Here is a 20,796-nt window from a genome sequence, read left to right as displayed (position 1 = left end):
AACTTCAACCATTATGACTTACATCTGTCTCCTGGACTGTGTAAGACCTAAAGCTCTTAAGATCTTTGGACATCAACCGCCTCTTTCCAGCTTGATTTCACAGCCTAACGTTACAGGTTAAAACCTTTAGCTTAGCCATTCAAGAGTAAAACCATCCAAGGAAATCATCAGCTCTTAGCAAGCATCAGTGTAGGCTTTCAGATGCATGCTGATTATATTCATCTACTTCATCGAAGAAAACACTAGAATCAATCACATAAAGCTATCACGTCAAACTGACATAACATGAGTGAGTCTCATCTGTGAAAACTCTGAACTCCCTCTCAAGTGCTTTGAACAATCCAATTTAACTCAAAGGTAAATACATGAGCTAAATATATGCAGCAGTCATTGCATTAGACACCCAAGGTAAGGTCAAAGATCTCCCATACAAAAAACACAGACTACCACAATAACTGTTGTCATAGGAGTACAATGAAATCAACAAACCATACTATACATATGCAGCCCTGAAAAGTGGACAAACTACCATCACATAATAAAACGTTAGTGAAAGGAAGTTCAAAATTTGTCAATGTATCCCTTATTCTAAAAAAAAAAAAACATTCCTACAAAACTTGTGGCAGATGTCTCATTTCTGGCCAAAATGCTATAAAGGTGCAAATGTCTTGAGGAATAACAATGGCGCTTCTGGAAAGGAAGAACAGCAACTGGCACTTTGCACATTTTGGATGATACAATACGCATCCTGGATAAAGGCAAGGCAAATAGTTTTTTTCTCCTAGTAATTTTCACAGCGTTTGATATGCTAAATCTTCTGAAGACATGCATGGGTACCAATGGAAAAAAAGCTCAAATAATTTACCACTCTCTCACATCACCAACCTTAACTTTTAAAAAAGTGACCATATCATCCAATAGTACTTCAGAGCTTGAACGTCTGAACGTGCTTTTTATAGCTGTGATAAGAGTCATGGGGTTAACAATTAACCAACATATATTGAAGGGAAATCAATCATTTAACAAATGTTTTTTGCCCCGGACAGCAGGCGTTTTGACCTCTTGAGTAGCTGAGGACTACTGACTAGGCCCACATAGATTTATTCTACTTACCAAGCCACATCTGATGTTTGGTGTGCAAAGTGTTGTGCATTTGTATAAAGTGTATTAATGAGATACAAAAGTGAAAGGAACATTTTCCATTTTATCTTAAAATGTAACACATGGGTCCAGATTTATAACGATGTCACCGAACACAGTGCAGCACCCAAAGTTGCTGTACTGCATTGCTTGACAGGGAGAGAGCAGGAAAGCACCCTATCTACAAAGATATGGAACTATTCTGCTCTCTCCCTAGCAAGGCGCACATTTAGCCTATCTAGAGCCAGGCACACATTTTGCACCTTAGTACAAGGGAGTGTGAGAGAGCCTAGCATAGGTTTTGTACTGGAAGATTAGCCTGACTTGAAAAGAAATCCACTTTGTATGTATGCTGTACCATGCTGCACACATGCAACACTGAAAGCAACATAGTTAGTGTTGTCTGGTTAGCGAGCTAAAAAGTGTGTGTAACAAGATCCACTACTTATAATAATTTGAAGGTGGTGGTTCAATTGTAAATGAAAGTTATAACTATAACTTTAACATTGTTTAATTTTGTGTAGCTTAAACTTGGTTTGTATATGTTTTCCTAACGATATACAAGCTTTAACCTTTGGTCTTTTCATTGAATATATATATATGTGGTCATCAGTAGGTAGCTACAGTCAGGACTAAGGGGCCTATTACAATGTCGGTCAGATGAGCGTCCAATCGACAATGTAGCGGAATGGAATCTACCCGATATTAGTTGGCGGTTCCACCCTCTGAATTAGGATGGTACCCTCGTATGGGTGGTAGGAAACGTCAATTTTTCCAGTGCAGCTTGTTTGCTGGCCGGAAAAAGACTGCAGCACAAGCTGCAATAAAAAAATTGATGTTTTCAAACATCCATTCACCTTGTGCCAGGCACCGTACTGTGCCTGCCACATGGTGCATGAATGTTTGGGATGGTACCCAGGCCCCATAGTGGAAGCACAAGAGTGGACAGAGGACCACCATAGAAAGGCAGAAAGAAAGGGACATCGCAATCAATCAATCAATCAGGGAATTGTAAGCACGCTACTCACCCATGAGGGTCTACAGGCACTGAGGGGGGGGGGTCCACAGATCTGTTTAGCCGAAGAGCCATGTCTTGATGGTCTTCCCGAAGGTTTTCAGGGAGGGGTGCGTTTGATGTCTGCCGGTAGCTCGTTCCAGGTCTTGGCTGCAATGTGAGAGAAGAATCTTCTATCTGCTCTGGCTCTGTGGATGCGTGGAGTTTTGGCCAGTGCGAGGTTGAAGATCGGAGGTTTCTTTTGGGTACGTGGAAGTTGATTCTGTCGTTGAGGTATTTGGGTCCGTTGTTGTGTAGGCATTTGTAGGCGTGAGGGAGGATTTTGAAAGTGACTCTTTTCTCCACGGGGAGCCAGTGGAGACCTCGTAGGTGTTTGCTGATGTGTTTGTGTCGGGGAATGCAGAAGACGAGTCTGGCGGCGGTGTTCTGTATTGTCTGGAGTTTGCGGAGTAGGGATTTGTTGATGCCGTCATAGAGTGTGTTTCCATTGTCCAGTCTGCTGGTGATGAGTGCATGGGGGACTGTCTTCCTTGACTCAGAGGGGATCCACTTGAAGGTCTTGCGGATGATGCGGAAGGTGTTGAAGCAGCTGGAGGTGACGGTGTTGACCTGACGGTTCATGGTGAGTGATAAGTGGAGTACGATGCTGAGGTTCTTGGCGTGGTCTGCAGGGGGAGGTGGGCTTCCGAGGGCGGTCGGCCACTAGGTGCTTTCCCATGCAGAAGCGGTGGTACAGAGGACGAGGACTTCGGTCTTCTCAGCATTGAGCTTCAGGCAGCTGTTGGTCATCCAGACTGCGATGTCTTGCATTCCTTTCTGGAAGTTGAGTTTGGCAGTGGTGGGGTCTTTGGTGAGGGAGAGGATGAGCTGGGTGTCGTCAGCGTAGGATACGCTGTTGAGGCTGTGTTGTCGGACAATGGCTGTGAGGGGGGCCATGTAGATGTTGAAGAGGGTGGGGCTCAGTGATGAACCCTCTGGGACTCCGCAGGTGATTTACGTGGGGTTGGAGAGAAAGGGTGGGAGTCTGACCCTTTGGCTTCTTCCGGTGAGGAATGATCGGATCCAGTCCAGGGCTGTTCCTTGTAGGCCTGAGTCGGTGACTAGTTTGCGGTACGAGATGGTGTCGAAGGCTGCTGTTAGGTCGAGTAGGATGAGGGCTGCGGAGTGGCCCTAGTCCAGGAGGGTGCAGATGTTGTCTGTGGCAGCGAGTAGGGCGGTCTCTGTGCTGTGGTTGCTTCGAAATCCAGATTGGGACGGGTTGAGGACGGCGTTCTCTTCAATGAATCGTGTCAGTTTCCTGTTGACTGTTTTCTCTGCAACTTTGGCTGCGAAAGGGAGGAGCGGGTTGGGCCGATTGTTCTTGAGGTCGGTGGGGTCAGCTTTGGGCTTCTTGAGCAGGGGTCTGACTTCTACGTGCTTCCAGTCGTCTGGGAAGGTGCCTGTTTTGAACGTGGTGTTGTTGGTACATTGTAGTTCGGGTGCGATGGCGGCCGCGGCTCTGTGGTCGATGTGAGGGGGCAGGGGTCAGTGGGGGCCCCCGAGTGGATGCTTTTCATGGTCGAGGCAGTGTCTTTGGCCGTGATCGGTGTCCAGTTGGAGATGGTGGGCTGGTTGATGTTTCTGGGAGGCGGGGCCATATGTGGCGCCTGGTGGATGGTCGATAAAGTTGACGTAAAGGTGTTTGATCTTGAGGTGGAAATAGGTTCCAAGCTTGTCACAGAGGTCTTGGAATGGGGTGATGTCTGTGGCTTTGCTGCGTGGGTTGGCGAATTCTTGAATGACACTGAAAAGTTCCTTGGAGTTGGTGGAGTTGACCATGATTTTGTTGTGGATGAAGTTCCTCTTGGTGGCTCTGATCTGTTTGTGGTAGTCAGTCATGGCGTCCTTGTAGTTGGTGTGGTTTTTGGTTGTCTTGGTGTCTCTCCAGTTCCTCTCCAGGCATCTACAGGTGCGTCTGGCTTCTTGGAGAGCGGTGGTAAAGCAGGCGGCTTTCCTGGGGCGTTGTCTGTCGTGGCTGCGTAGTGGGGCGAGCTCGTCTGCGCAGTTGGAGATCCAGGTGTGGAGTTCTCTGGCTGCGTCGTTTGCGTCATTTGCGTCGGGTGCCTAGGTGTGGTTGTCTCGGGTGAGGGTGGAGTTAAGTTGCTCGTCGGTAACCTTGCTCCAGTTCCTTCGTGGTGGGCGTGGGGCTGGTTTGGGTGCCTTGGGCTTGTTGATGGCGAAGTGTACGCAGAGGTGGTTAGTCCATGGCGGCTGCGTTGTGTGGCTGATCCCTCTCAGGCACGACCCCTATTGTTAGGATTGCTGTCTCACTGTTGCCCCGAGGATCTCCGTGAGCCCAGTGGAACAGCTGTGGTCCGTCCCTCCCCAGATGCATCTGACCACCAGATCATAATCCGGCAGTTGAATCGCTTCAATGGATGTCTGTTTGGCCCTCCACCGATGGCCTGTTGGTGGTGGGCTCAACTTCGTTGTAATGAGGGCCCTAGTTTTCATAGGAAAGGCATTTTTTGACTTGCTTATAATATTGCATCATTTGACAAACCTTTGCAAAGTGTATTTTCCATGTTCATTTGCTATAGGGATTGTTAAAACAACTACAGCCCGAACTGCTAAACGAGGTTACACCAAATTTGGTAGAAAGGCAGGTTTTGCTTCAGAAAGCGACCTTTTTGTTATTTGATGTAAATCCGTTCAGTAGTTTTTGAGATATTAAAGAGAAAAGAAGTTTGTATATCTGGGCAGAGCCTAAGCACAGATCTCATGCTGGTAGCACTTCAACCAAGAAGTGCTGACAGCCTTCTTGAGATCATTATACATAATAGCACCCAATTGAAATGCATTGTATTTAATGGCAGGTTGTAAGGGTCGCAAAAAGGAGAACGTATAAAGGGTGATAACAGATTTTAGTTGCAATATCAATCATTTGTTGATGGTACCATACTAATTTTAGTTGTGGTGTGTTCTAAGGTGATTTTACCCTATGAAAAAGCTGTCTGCTTGGATTTTGTGAATAATGTTTAAGAGAAAACAATTTCTCATGATTTTCCCATAGAGGCTATGGAAGGTGCTAATGCAGCTAAAATGAGAGCATATTTTCTAAATTCACACTATCTTTCTAAGCCGTATGAAAATGAGCTCTGATATTATCAGTAAAACATGTAGTTCAAACAGGAGCAGCCTATCAGTTGATTCTATTGTGTTCTACTGCAGCCTCCCAGAGTGTTCTAAAGAACTAGAGCGCTAACAGTCTTACTTATGACAAAAGTATGGCACACCTAAAGCCATCTTCATTGAATTAAACTGGTAAAACTTAAAACATTTAATTTAGGTAGGAACAAAATAAGGGGGTTCATTTAGTCATTTAGTCACAGAAATTATGGTAAGTGCTGTAGAAAGAAAAATTAGAAAATGTTTTAAGTGAGTTCTCCAATATCTTCCTCTACGGTTTCATTAACACATTCTGACATGCAGACTGAAATATGCACTTTCAACACCAGCAGCAGACAGCCAGTTAACTCCCTGGTGATCAGCAGCTTTACTACAGTGTTCCAATGAGTAACCAGAGTGTTAACATTCTGATCTTATGCCCAAAGTGTGGCACATCTGAACACCATCTTGATGAAACCAAAGTAGAAAACTGAAAGCATTTTCTACTGAGGATACTGCAGTAAATGAGGATATTAGGGGGAGCTTCAAATACGTTTCTTAAGATGGCCACCAGAAAAGAAAGAAAAGAGCCCAAATATAGTACAAATATCTCCTAAATGTAGCCTAAGTATAGTCCAATGACACCAGTGTGCAGAACACTTAATTTCTTTTGTTTTTTGCTATTTTATTTAGCGTAGATTCGACCCACAGGTACTGTAGTGCTTTACATGAGCATCAATTGCATCACACAAGGACACATTTATTTTGATTTTAGGCATGGGGAGATTGAGTGATTTGCCCAGAATCACAGGGCACCACATCCTCTCCCCTATGTGTAACATATAATCAAGTGATCAACTGGTTAAAAAAACATAAAGATAGGAAATCATTTAAAAGTTCTTTGTCACTATTTAAGAATATGACCTCATTTTAGTTTTTTAGAGCACTAACCGTAATTTCTATGGGAATAAGACCCTCTCATTTGTAAAATATGCAAAGGAAATGGTTTAGGTATTACAGTTTTTATTACATCAATATGACGTCAGGCGTGACACGCTTTTGTAATAAATATGGAATGTTAGCAATCTAGTTATACTTTAGAATACTTTTGGGAGGCAGAGGACAGGGCAAGGACTTGGATAATTGAGGGCAGGGAGGCGGGGCAGTGGCAGCACAAAGGACCATGGAGGGCAGGGAAAAGGGGTGCAGGGGCAACAAACCAACCATACAGGACAGCCAAGATAAGGCTGTGGCAATTTAACAGACCATTGAGGGCAGAAGGAAGAGACAGTGGCAGTACAACCATACATGCCGATAGACCCTATTCAGACAGGAGACTCCCGATGTTTTTAAGCCCAAAATGGTTAACTTTTATCTGTCTCCTGCCCAAAATCTTCTCTTTTTCAAAGTACGTCAATGGATAAAATCAATTCACAATGTTTTTTTTTCTTCAAAATGTTCTTCTTACAAAGTTCAAAATATTGGCAAGTATGGTAAACTGGATGACGGAGGGCAGGAGGCATGGGATAGGGACATGGACTTGGATGACAAAGGCCAGGAGGAAAATGGGCAGAGGCACCAAACTGACTTTACAGGGCAGGCGTCAGGGGTTGCAGCAGCACAATACACCTCACAGGGCAAGCGGGACACCAGTGCAGCACTACGGAGCATGGAAAGCAATGGAGAGGGGACAGGGCCATGCACATGGACAACAGAGAGCAGAGGGCAAAGAGGCAAGGGCAGCAAGACGACCATACCGGACAGACGACAGGAGGAACAGTTGCAGCATAACAGACCATTAAGGGCAGGACTGAGGTGGCAGGGGTACGTCAACACACCATACAAGGCACTAGGGAGGGGATAGGAGTTTACACATAGAAAATAGAGGGCAGGGGCTAAGGGGTGGGCAGAAGCAGCAAACTGACCATGGGAGGCAGGTAGGATGAGCACTGGAAGCACAACACACCATGGAGTGTAACAGTGAGACTATAATGGCATATGCACAGACACCAGAGTGAAGGTGGGAGGGGGTCAGGGGAAGCAAACTGACCACATGGGCATGCACACAGACATTGGAGGGCATGGGGAAGGAGAGTAGGGGCAGCAAACTAAGCATCGGGGCTAAGCAGGAGTACAATGATGGGGTATAAAATTCCACAATGGAGGGCAATAGAACTGGACAGGGACATCAAGCTAAATGGAGGGCAGTGGCATCACATCGGACCGTGCATGGCAGGAGGGAGGAGGCTGTTGCATGGACTCGAACAACAGAGGGTAGGGAAGAGGTGGTTGGGCAGCAAGCTAATTGTTCAGGGGTGGGAAGGGCAGAGGCAGAACAACAGCCACATAGGGCTGTAATGAGGGAGCAGGAGCATGGACTTGAGCAATGGATGGCATGGAAGAGTGTGGCAGGAGCACCAAGCTTGGGTGTGGGCAATTCAATGGCAGCCCAGGCCCTGCATCCAGCCCCTACCTCCACCATGCATTGTGTTGGCAATCTTACTTAACATTGAAAAACCTTTGAAATTCACAGAAAAAAGCCAAAGGTTTCAGGGATGTTATAGTTAGACTCAGATTTCACTCGTACAAAATCAGTGAAATTCAGCAGTTATTGTTACCTGAGCTAATCATAACTTATGACACCGCAATGCACTGCTTTTGATCTCATCTATTAAATCACTCATGACATTGTCAGTGGCATCACTCATTACATCATTCATGACATCTCAAATGATATCACTCATGACATCACTGATGACATCATCCAGTGATAGTGAATGCTTATTTAAATGTTTGTGAGTGTTAAACATAAATTCTAAGGTACTGACATTTTTTGCATTACTGTACTTTGTGTATTACTAATGAGTGATACTATTTCTAACATATATTATGTGAGTGACTGTGTGGATCTGTGTGTGAGTGGATGTCTGAGTGGCTGTATAAGGGTGTGAGTGAGTGTCTGAGTGTCTGTATTGGCGAATGAGTAGGTGTGTGAGTACCTATATGGGTGAATAAGTGGATGTGTGAATAACAGCATGGGTGTGTGATTGGCTGTATTGGTGAGTGAGTGAGCGTGTGAGTGGCTATATGGGTGAGTGAGGGGCTGTGTGAGGGGCTGTATAGGTGACTGAGTGGCTGTGTCAGTGGCTCTATGGATGAGTGAGTGGGCTTGTAAGTATCTTTATTGATGGGTACATAGATGTGTGAGTGGCTGTGTGGGTCTTTGAATAGATATGTGAGTGGCTGTATGGGTGTGTGACTGTACATGTAAGAGGTTGTATGTGTGATCAAGTGCCTGTTTGAGTGGGTGTTTCGTTAACTGATTGGTTGTGTGAGTGACTGCATTGGAGTGTGAGTGCCTATATGAATGGTTGTATGGGTGAGTGATTACACATGTGAGTGCGTGTATGGGTGTGTGAGTGGGTGTCTGAGTGGTTGTATGTGTGTGAGTGGCTCTGTTGAGAGACTGTATGGGTGAGTGACTGGGTGTGTGAGTGGTTGTATGGGTAAATAAGTGGGCGTGTGAGTAGTTGTATAGGTCAATGAGTGACTGTTTGAATGACTATATTGGTGAGTGAATGGCTGTGTGAGAAGGTGTAAGGGAAGTGAGTGGCTGTGTGAGTGGCTCAATGGTTCAGTGAGTGGGTGTTTGGGTGGTTGTATGGGTGTGTGATTGGGGTATGGGTGATTGTGTGGGTGTGTGAGTGAATGTGTGAGTGGTTCTGTTGATGATGTCAACAGTTATGTAATCAGTGATGTCATTTGAAGTCGCTGCTGGGTAGCTATATAGTTAGGATTATGTTCCCATAGGAATTACATTTTTTGTGTTGCTAATAACTTTGGCACCGTTTGACAAATCTTCAACAAAATTTCCAAAATAGTGGTACTCTTTAACTAGCTTGGGCATGAAGAGACTTGGGGTGATCAAGCGTGGTGGAAGTAAAAAAGGGGGCCCCAAAACACATTTTACTCATTCATTATGCCGTAGGAAATATAGACACCGCTACAGCCTAAATCGCTGATCGGATTTTCACCAACTTTAACAGAAAGTTAGATCTTGCTCCAGAGAGAGGTTTTTTGTGTTTGGTATAAATCCACTTAGTAGTTTTTTGGGAAATCAATGCCTAAAAACGTTGTTCTTCTACGGATGCGGAGGATCTGTGGATCCCCACAGACCTCAAACTAAGATTTGATTGTCTGCCACCACCTCCACTAGGAAGTGGTCACAGCCATCTTAGGACTGGGTGCTCAGTCAAGAGTCCCAACAAGTTTGTAAAAAAGACATAAGGTACCACATATTTTATATGTGGTACCCTGACCCCTAAGCCTGGTAGTGGGGTCCCAGAGGGACCTTGCCAGGGCGCAAATCGTTTTTAAAAAATGTTGCCACAAATTTGCAGAGGATCTGCAAATCCACAGCAAAATTATTTTTTTAAAGCAAAGCATGACCTCCCGCACTTGTTTTGTACAAACCCCACAGGGTAAGGCCATCGCCTGGGGGGAGGTGAGCTTATTTTTTCAGGGAGAGAGGCAAGCATGGCATCCCCTCCCTATGATGAGTTTGGCCCCGGGTACCCCATTCCCCAGGGTTCAACATCTTATTTTAGGGTAAGGACTTGCTGCCCCCCTCCCTGGGCTGATTTTGGCTCCTGCGACTCCAACCTCCGGGGCTCATCTTCTTTTTGAGGGGGAGTGGGCACACAGCCTCACTCCCCAGGCCGCTTTCGGGTCTGGGGACTCCATCCCCTGGGCTGCGAAACTAAGTAAAAGGGAGGGTGTGAACGTGGTTCCCCTCTTTGACCCATTAATGGCCCTTGGGACCCCCACGTCCCAGGGCCGGCTCACTAGCTATGTCCCTGGGTGCCCACCCTTGGGACATAGCTGACCTGTATTTGCTTCCGCTTGGTGGGAGTATTTTCAAAACTGCCGCCACGCGGAGCAAACAGAATTCTGCTCCCAACCGGCAGGAGCTTTGGAAATGCTAATGACTGCTGGGAGCAGGCTTTTGGTCTGTTTTCCTGCCCGCACTGTTTTTGTGTGATCACATAATTCTTCCAGCGACTATAGTGTACAGCATGGGGAAATGGGTCAGTTTACTTCTGCCATGGTCCTCACTCAAAGTACTTCTATTCAATGCATAGACTACTATGGCAATGTGTGATATAAGAGACACAAAAAATATTTTGCATTTAGCCAAAGTTTTTATCTTAGATTGCCGATGGCTCAGCAGCCCTGAGAACAATACCATTTTTCAAAAGAATGACAAAACAAAACACGCATTGAGACAGCCTAAAGCCAGATCTATTGGCTTTGCCAATGAGTGTTTGAGTGAAGATAATTGATTTAAAAGATACTAACCTAAAAGCAAAAATTATTTATGGTGTATGTTCTTTGTTATTTCAAAGAACGAAACATCAAGTAAATAATTCTATATTCTAAAAAAATAATCTCAATGTTTGTGTTATGTTCACATAGACTGTTATCTTAAAAGGTAACGGAAATTAACATATCTCCCTCCTACTGACAGACAGCCGACTTAGTTTCCTGCTGCTTCCTAATCTGCTTCCTTGACCCTGTAAAAAGTCAGGGCCTTTAACCCTTACCAGCCCCGCAGTATTGCAAATCGTTTTTCATATTAATTCGGTTTTTAAAGGGTGTTCGAATTCATGGTATTCTGCTCATTTAACCTAGCCAGTGCATACCGGTTCGCCCCGCTGAGCATGCCCCGGGCTCCTAGAAGAATCCATTGATCTCTGGCCACTGCTGAACAGGAAGATGTGCCGGTGACATTTTAATACAGTGACAGAAGTAATTAATTTCCATACCTGCAGCGAAAAGCATGACTGCCACCGGTCTGTAGAACCGCCTCCGAGATCCAAGACAGATGGAAATCAATCCCACCAGGAAAGAAATGAGGATGATAGCAGCACCCCCCAAAAGTAGCGCAAGCGTAGCAATCTGCCAGTCTGTGAAGGGGAGATAAAAACAACACTCGTAATCTGGAAGTAATAGGAAGCGGACTGCTGAATTTATACAATAAAAAGAGAAGACAAATAACAATTGATGTAAACATGTGTAAGAGATGGAAAAATTACTACAGTCTGCACATGGCACAAGAAAAGCAGGCATAGATTGCATACATGGTTACAGTCAGAATATCAAACAAGAGCAGCACAAGCACAAATAGTGCCCAGTCATTAGCAGCACAAACATAAATGCTACACTGTGATACATGAGCATAAAAAAAGAGACCCGACAACACTAACAAAGCGTACCCAAAGAGCCTGCTACCAACTTTACCTCAATAGGAATACATATTCATACATATGGTGTTGAGAATGTAGTTTTCTTATTATATTTGAGGAGGTCCTCCTAAATAACGACCCCAAAATATTATCATACCATAATAACGTGGTCAAAATATTGTAACTACTGAAACACTATGAACATAAATGTTGTAGGTAAGTATATAATTTTTAGATTGTTACAATACTGAAGTTTAGAATATTGTTTATTATATTATTGACTTTGTATTAAGTTTTTCATTGTATTGTGTTATGTTTTCATGCTTTAATGTGAAATTACTTCTAAATTAATTTGAAATAATAGTATAGTAATATATCATTTTTGGGGTTGTTGGATTTACTGGAGGATTGGGTAGATAGTCTATTTATTTAAACTATACAATTAAATATGTTAATTGGTATGCGTGTTAATTACTCATTTTTTAATTGTTATTTCATTTTATTATATTTTTAAATAAGGTCTTAAGTTTATATTTGAGTTGTGAGATTCATAAGGGGATGAGGTGAGTAGTGTTTTAATTTAAAAGCATAATCTCTGATATTAAATTTATTAATTATGTTAATTTGTAAATTGGATATTGATTCTTTATACCTTCATGTATTTTTACAATAACATAATTATTGGTTTATATGATTGTTGTGTTTAAATCACTTTATTAATTATTTTAGGTTGTGGGGTGCATTCAGGATTTAGTGGGCAGTGTTTATTTTAAAGTCTATATTATTCATTGTAAGCTGTTTAATATGTTAATTTTGTATTCTACCTTTCGACATCTCACCACGAGACAAAATCTGGCTACTGAAAGATCAGGCTCATCAGAGCCAGATGTTCACAAACAATATAGGTTTACAATAAACTAACGCAGCACGGTGCAGCAAGTCATTTTGCTGTGCTGTGCAGCGTTAGTTTGGAAAGCACAGCGATGCAACATATTTACAACAATATGTCGCATCTCTGTGCTTTCCCCCGTGCTGGTGCACAAACTGCTGCCAACCCTTGCACCACGGTGTAAGGATGCCTGTGTCGTTGGGGAGATTGTTTTTGTTCAGGAAGGGTGCCTTTCCTGCACAAAAACAATCATTAGAGGTGATTTCCTCATTCTAATAGAATAGATTCAGGAAACAAAAACGAGGAGAAATTAATACATTTCTCCTCGTTGCGCCTCCCTACGCCTCCGTAGCATTCACACGCATTTCCAGATTTACGATTCCTATTAAATCTGAAAATGTGTCTCGTTCCATGGGTGTTGCTTGGGAACACCCACAGCAACACCCATGGGACATCCCTTTCACGCTAAGTGCTGCGTGTAACTGGGCCATATTTACAAGGACAGGAAAAGCCAAGCAGGGTGGCTTTTTCTGTCCTTCTAAATATGGATCAGGGAAATACGCTGCCAGTGCCTCACAAAAAGTGACACACTGGCAGCACAAGGGGTTTGTAAATCTGCCCCAATATAGTGTATAGCAAAGGGGCCTTGTTATAGCCTTGCGTTTTGTGTACACTTGCTACGACTGTGTACAGTATCCCCACTAGAGAATGAAATTCTTCTACTCAGATAAATAGCTCATGTATTATTGTGTTGTGGATCATATGTTGTACCTTTCATTGATTTTAGTCAGTTTATAATATAAATATTATAAATGTGTTATGAAAACTTTTGAGTATACACAGCCCTTGACCAAACACGTATACTGTATTTCAACTGTTATACCTGTGCTGCACTGTGTTGTACCATCTCTTGAGTTAAGTCTTGACTGCTCACATACATCTACACAAATAGGCTAGGGCACCTTAATGCACACGGCACACACTTTCTTATGTGAAATGAGTATTTTGAATGAGATTGCTAAGAGAGAATGATCTGTCTCATTTAGAAAACCCTGTATTCCATGTGAATACCAATTCTCGGAAACTCAGTCCAATGCTCACAGTATGTTATGCGAAAAAGATAGGTATGAAAAAATTATCTCAATAACTTTTTATGAATCTTGAGTTGGTAGATAATTTCCTTTTCCATTCAACCAAACATATCTGCTATGTAGACTCCTGTATTAATTACAAGCTTACCAGGTGGGTTTGAGCAGTTTTCTAAAATGCCTGTTCAATGGGAATAGATGAGTTCGGTACAATTCATCACAACCATTAAGCTTTTCGTTTTAGATTGGCTTACTTCAGCTAGTAATAGCTTTTAAACTTTACATTTTGGTTGTCGTCCTCCAAGGATTTCATGTGTAAGACTTGTGTGTTCTCAGCATAGTATAAAAGTGCAACAGTAAGGGGTATATTCACAAGAACGTGTGCTAAACATCACCAAAAAATGCTAACGCAACTTTACACATCGCAGCCTATCGCGGGAAAATAACCCAGTGTTAACGTGGAATTCACAACACGGCGGTAGCATGCGATAGTCTGCCGAAAACGCGGCCAATATCCGCAATACAACCACCCTGACAGAGATAAAAACACAAACCACAACACCAGAAAATGTGTGATGAGCCAATTCGCAATGAGGAAAGCAGGGATAAGCGCCGCCAGGCCCGTGAAACACATGGCAGGCGGGAATAAGCACAACAAAAGCCTGAAAAAGAGAGACAAACCAAACAGAAAACAACAGCCAACCACAATGGAGGCAACCCGAGCCAGCAGACAACCCCACCAGCCCCATTGGCAACAAACCATTGTACATGGTAGGCTATCTTGGACAAGGTGAATGCAGCCTGAGAGCGGTGGAGGCTAATGGCAGAAAACCAGAACTTCTGGAATGATGCGAAAGGCACAAACAAGCAGAAACACTCCAACAACAAGAAGGCAGCAATGCACAGCAGAGGTGGGAGTCCAGTGCCACACCAGGAGCTGAATGGCATGGAGGAAATGGGGTCCACCACATCAGTCTGGAGATGGTGGCAGGACTAGGGGACCGGAAACTGCCCAAAAGAACAGACACAACAGCAACAGGGAGAGAAACCAGCAGGGACTGGGAGGACGTTCGGAGATGGGCACAATGGCACGCATGCACAATTAAGCACAGCATAACTGCAGACAAACCATGCCCAGAGTAACAACACCAACCAGGAGCACAAGTCACACAACCCAGCAATATCACACCACTGAACAAGCACAGAAGTGAAAACCACACTCCCTGAAAGGGAGAAGGGTGAGCCAAATCAGAGCTGAAGGGACATACCACACACAATGCAGCACACACACATAGGAAGCAGAGCACCCCAACATTGAACACAATGTGGTACAAACACCAACTTGTGCAAAACCAAACAAAGGACATAAGTGCACCGTAAACGGCCATATGCATCTGGCAAAGCACAAAACAGGGACATGATAAAGCACAAGTACAAACACACAGTCCTGATGGGGTAGCAATGCACGTATGGCAGGGAGCCAGAGAGTCCGTGACACAAACATTGGCATACAAGTCAAGACACAACACAGTTGGAGACAAGTGAAAGTGCAGAAACTTTATCAACAAGTGCGTGTCAGTATGGCCAAGAGAAGTGTCATGATATGCAGACAAATGCAGCAGCATGTCTGAATGAGGACCGTAAGAAAGTGCCCATGTCCACCTTGGGGGAGTCCCTCACCAACACAAGTCAGTGCCAACCCGCGTTGGTTGTCCGCGCCTGAATCATGAGTCCTGGCCAATGCAGCCATGTCCACTGTCGTCTTGGGACATGTGACTAGATTCCCAACATGCAACCATGTGTTAGGACACATGCAATGGGTCACATCCAGTTGTGGCAGCAGGTACCTTGCCACTCGTACATGAACGCGAGTGCAGCTGCGTAGGCCAACATCTCCAATGAGCGGTCGCCGTCCACCACATCTGACATGTCGTTGATGTAATCCATCAACTGACCTGGACAGATGTGCTGACTCCAACCACTGGACCCAATGTGCACCAAAGCCCAATCGTGTAGTGGCTCAATGGGCTCACTGCACACGATGTGTAATCTCCCAGGTCCAGTTTCCAGCCTGCATGCCAAACATCCATGCATGCCATAAATGGGCATCACGGTGACACTCCTGGTCGTGGGCCAACAGGGGGTGCACACACACATCATAATCCAGGTCAGCTACCGTTACGTTGGAGAGGCAGACATCCATGGACCACTCGAATATGCACGAGCGACAATGGAACACAGACTGCATGCAGGTGACGTTTGCAAGGCAGAAGCTCAGCCGGTAACTGATCCGCAGCACTGCCAACGGCAGTGCCCCCAGTACATGCAGAAGATGTGCACGGTACAGGTCCACATGACTGGAGTCGAGCATGTGTCCAGACCAGAATGGTCTGCCATTGCGTCAGTGGCTCTGCTTGAAGTGGCACTGGCTTGCCCTGCGCCAGTAATGTGGATGAAATAGCACAGCTCAGTGCAATGAGCAGTGTCTGTGCTGGGCAACGGGTGCAGGCCTGGGGTGAGATGGGAGTATGTGTGAAGGCCTTTTCACGCACGCCAACTACAACCCGGGACTTCTGCGTGTGGGATGTGTACACATTGGTCTCACGTCGGGCAGTGCATAGTGCGGGAGTCGCAAGCAAATGCTATCGTATCTCTCAGAGGGTGCTGGCCACACGCAAGTTCCTGCTCAGAGCTGCAGATGTGCTACCGCCTGATAGTTCAGACAAAGGACCTTTCATCCCTAGAGTAACTTCACCAGCTGCATGTATACAGGAGATGTACAGAGGCCGGTCGTGGGTGTGGTGGGACGTCTGTGACCCTGGGAATCATGGATGATATGCCCAGCACGTGGCACATGAGCAGACTCACTGTGTGTCACATTGCTACACAGCTGCTCCTCCCTGCCACGAGCCCCCACACTTGTGTGCGCTGCACGGTTGCAGCACGTGCACTCCTACGGGACACCATTTTAATGCCTGTCCGCGCATGTCCAGCGCCATGCCAACAACAATGTGCAGCTGGCCTTCGAAGGAGTGCGCCACTTGGGTGTACGCCAATGGTCCAGACAGGGCAGACACAGATGTACAGCCCATGGCTGGCTGTGATCCTGCTGCGAATGAGGCCATGTAACAGACTCATGCATCCGCAGGACTGATACACATAACACTTGGCATGCATGTGCCATGTCCCCGTACCTGCGGGCCCGCCCTCCTGGTGCATGCCACATTGCAACATTGACTACTGTGGCCCTGGTGGTGACAACACCCCAAACAGAGACACACTTACCGCACTTCCTACTGAGGTCAAGGACCGAACCACGCCCTGCTCCCCCTGCCTACATGTCCAGGGCCACTGCCAGCGCTGAGGTGACATGGCAACGTCCACTGAAGACAGCACACTGTGATGTTGCAGGCCCGTGCCCATCATGCTGACACAATGAACACACGGACACACTTGTTCAGATGGTGTGAATGGCTATAGCCACGTGCGCACGGCCACATTTATTAATAGGCACACTTACCAAGTGACACCTGTGTTGGATGTGTGTGGGGTGTGTGCACACCAGCCGGCAAGGGCTGCCTGGTGCAGTCAGAAATCAACAACAGTGTACATCGTAAAGGACACAACCATTCAACCATAAAGGCCCCATGACTTGTGTTGCACAGAGTTAGGAGCCCCGGATGCAACGTGTCCTGCATGGGCCTGCCGCCATGGGCCGCTGACTTGCGGGGCACTGGGGTAGGGTCATGAGGGCAGAGCAGGTTCCCGAGGTGACAAAGGCCCTTTTCGCGTAGTGTCTCGGTGGACAGTGGAAGGTGTACCCCCAGGGCATGATGCAGAGGGCAAGTCCATGCTGAAACAGTCACTATGGTGGAGATGAATGGAAGAGACACGTCGTACACCAAGTCCGGTCCAGCCAGATGAAGATTCAGAAAACCACCAGTCCATGGGCCATGATGCCATCAAGGTCCAACCAGATGGTGCCCATGACTCATTGCGCACAGAGTTAGTGGCACCAGTGCTGTTAGGGGATGCTGCCTGCGATGAAGCGTGTCTAATGGCTTGGATTCCTCCGCATCTTACCCAAGACACAGTTCCACATGTGTGACTGACTGGACCGCAGTGTAGGCCTGAGGCAGCGGTCAGCATGGGCCATTCACCGAGTGTCCCCAGCATAGGTTGGATGGCCCCACCGGCCTGCGTAGCTCAGGTTCAGTGGCACCACAAGACGTGGACTTGCGGTGATCAGGGTTGATGGCACCAGGTCAGTTGTTGATAGTGTTCGGTCACCACCGTGACTCTGATCCGGCTTTCATCCGGACTGAGCTGCATCTTCCTCTTACTCCTCTCTGTGCGTTCACTGGTGTGGACTCTGCCGTTCGTGATTAATGACTAGGTGCTGGATGTGGGACCTTCTGGTCCACAGGGTAGTCCTGGTCCCTCATCCATGTGTCATCGGCTTGCGTTGAACAGGGTTAGTGGCACCACGTGTCGCCGGCTTGCATTGAACAGGGTTAGGGACACCACGTGTCGCCGGCTTGCATTGAACAGGGTTAGTGGCACCAAGTGTCGCAGGCCTGCCATATGGAACTATGCCTCACTGGTTGAAGGGAGTCCGGTGCTGTGGCCCCTGCCCCGGCTTTGGGGTCACTGCAATTCAGGACTCAGGACACAGTTTCACATGTGGGACCTACTGGGCCGAAGAGGACGCCGCAGGAGTATGTCAGAGAGGAAGGAGTAATGTGGGCCAGTGTCGGCGGGCCAGCAATGATCTGCAGAGGTTGCAGAGGTCGCGGGACTGGTGCTTGGAGCTTGCACCGGCACGCGGTGGGCCCTTTTTGACACACGCCGGTGTAGGCAGGTGAGCGGAGCCTCGTTGGTGCGCTGGGGCAGGTATGACGGGTCCGGGGACCAGCGTCCCAGGGTGCAGCAGGCACACAGGGACGCAGGCCCTGCCGCGCTCGGTGCAGGACTCATGGCGGACTGAGAGGCGCCATCCTAGCAGACGCGTTATCCATTCCGCATGAGAAACACTACCAGTGCGACGGGCTTTTTGTTCACACCCCTACGCAGGCCTGGCGTACGCAGGTCAAGCCCACTACGCACGCGCATGCAGGGGGGACATAACATGTGACATTTCCACGTTCTGCCCCACAGCCTGTGGGGACATGGTAGCGTCCACTGGCCAATACACTCCATGCACCAGCAGTTGATCTCCACATGGCCATTTCCGTGGTTTGCACTCTATGGTCTGTCCAGCACCAACACACTACACCTGACATTGGGTAGGTTCACATTCCTTAGTCTCTTTCTGCTATTGCACATGCCTGCACCATGCCTCTCCTCACATCCTGCTATTGTATGTCTGTGGTGCCATGCCGTGGCTGGGTTGTGGGCATGGCAAGGCCGGATTCCCAATGGAGTTGTGTTGTGGTGTCTGGTCAGTTGGCATGTTGTGTGTCATGTTGAATGTAGTTGTGCTGCGTGCCCATTGGCAGTGTCGTGGTTTGCATGACTGTGGGTTTTGCTGTGTGGCTCTTGGCTGGGCTCCTTTTTATGCTTCAGGTTGTCGTCCTGCTTAACACCAGCAAAAGGCAGGTGTTAATTCCCTGCTGCTACCGCGGCTTATCGCCTGTTTTTGGTTTGCATCGCAGATCTGGCAGTTCGTTGTGAAAGTGGTGTTGTGGTTTTCTCGTGTGTTTTTGCACAGGAACGCCTACTCTGCATCTCATTAGGGTTAGTTGGTGGTGCCCACCATGGAGGTAAATTTTGGGGCAGTTATCGCGGGAATACTGGCGATGTCTGCAGTTTGCACCGGCTTGTGAATGAGGTGCACTTCTGTCTCCACTTTTGATGCGTTAAGGTGGGGATAAACCAGAGAATAGTCCTTGTGAATATACCCTGAAAAGAGATAATACATTTAACAAGCTGTATCACATAACACTAAACATTAAAGGGGACAATGCTAAGCACCGTAGGGCTGCACAGGGCAGGTTGAGGTTGAAAATCATGTCAGTACTTCTATACAAGCCCCGATCCTATTGTATCTCGATTGAGAAGAATTCCTGATCCCTAGTATCCCAGACTTGAGAAAAAAATTAGAAAAGAAGACAATATGTTATGTCTTCTCTTGGTATGCTCCTAGGCTCAAGAAATACCTTCCAGTCATATCCATCATACTCCTTCACACCTGCTCTTTAGGAAGGAAGACATGGGGGGCATATTATCTAGGAAGTGGCGGTGAGAAGCGTTAGCCTCCTTGGCTTAACGTCTCTCATCGCCACTTCGAAAGCGCCAGGCTGCACCATATGTGTGCTGCTTCATGCAGCACACATGTAAGTTACAAAATGGCATTTTAAAAGAAGATTTGTTTATGTACAGTAAGGGACACCTTCGTGTACATAAACAAACCTTGGCATTTTGCTTCTTCCATGTGAGCTGCACAAGGCAGCACACATGGAAAAAGCAAAACCAAGGAGAAATTAAGCATTTCTCCTCATTTCGCCACCTTAAGACCAGGATTTTCCTGGTCATAAGTTCGGCTCTGCCACCTATAATCGCCTCTCTAGATAATAGGTGGCAGCGTCGAACTGAATGTGTGTTGCGTATGAACGCCCACCGCAACACCCACTGCACGCCCCTTTCATGCTAATTTTAGCGTAAAGGGAGCACTATTACCAAGGCAGCGTAAAGGGACTTAATGTGGCTTTTAGCCACGTTATGTGGTTTAACGCTGCCTTGATAATAGGGCGCTGACCCTATCGCCACCACAACGTAACAAAAAGTGACGTTGTGGTGGGAGCTTGGTAATATGCCCCATAGTCTTCTTTATACAATTTCTCATTCTTTCATGACATTGCAGATGGAGGGCCTCTGTTGTAATCCTCCTTCTTTTGACTGCATCCTCTCTCTTATCATGTATTCCCTTTGTCCGTCTTCGTTCTACCTTTCTATTGTACAGTTTAAGATTCATTTATAGATAGGTGTGCATTATATGATGCCAAATGCATACATACATACAAACGGATGGTCAGATAATTTGTGGTCTTTGCTTGATGTATTCCTCTAAGGCAATGTCCCTGATCCCATACTTCAGGATTCTGTGTAAGTCTGGAAATTACTCTGCCAGGTACAGCAGAGGTCGGGATGTTACAGGGGGAGGGGGAACTGGGGCAATTTCAAATTCTAGGAATGGTTTTGGGGCAAAATGGTCTTCAGATAACTGGATTTTGCCCGGGACAAGGGGTGCTGGACAGCAGGAGACAGAGAGAT

General features: G+C 46.3%; 1 protein-coding gene across 1 annotated transcript in view; it reads right to left on the bottom strand.

The window, feature by feature from the left end:
* TMEM47 (transmembrane protein 47) overlaps positions 1–20,796 on the bottom strand; it is a 346,968-nt gene that overhangs the window by 120,966 nt on the left and 205,206 nt on the right. The window contains exon 2 of the mRNA XM_085622578.1: positions 11,128–11,268. Within this exon, the coding sequence (XP_085478704.1) occupies positions 11,128–11,268 (141 nt within the window). The remainder of the gene's footprint in view (positions 1–11,127; positions 11,269–20,796) is intronic.

Source organism: Triturus cristatus, chromosome 8 (genome assembly GCF_964204655.1).
Source record: "Triturus cristatus chromosome 8, aTriCri1.1, whole genome shotgun sequence".
Classification (NCBI taxonomy): Eukaryota; Metazoa; Chordata; class Amphibia; order Caudata; family Salamandridae; genus Triturus; species Triturus cristatus.
This window is presented reverse-complemented; position numbering and strand designations above follow the sequence as displayed.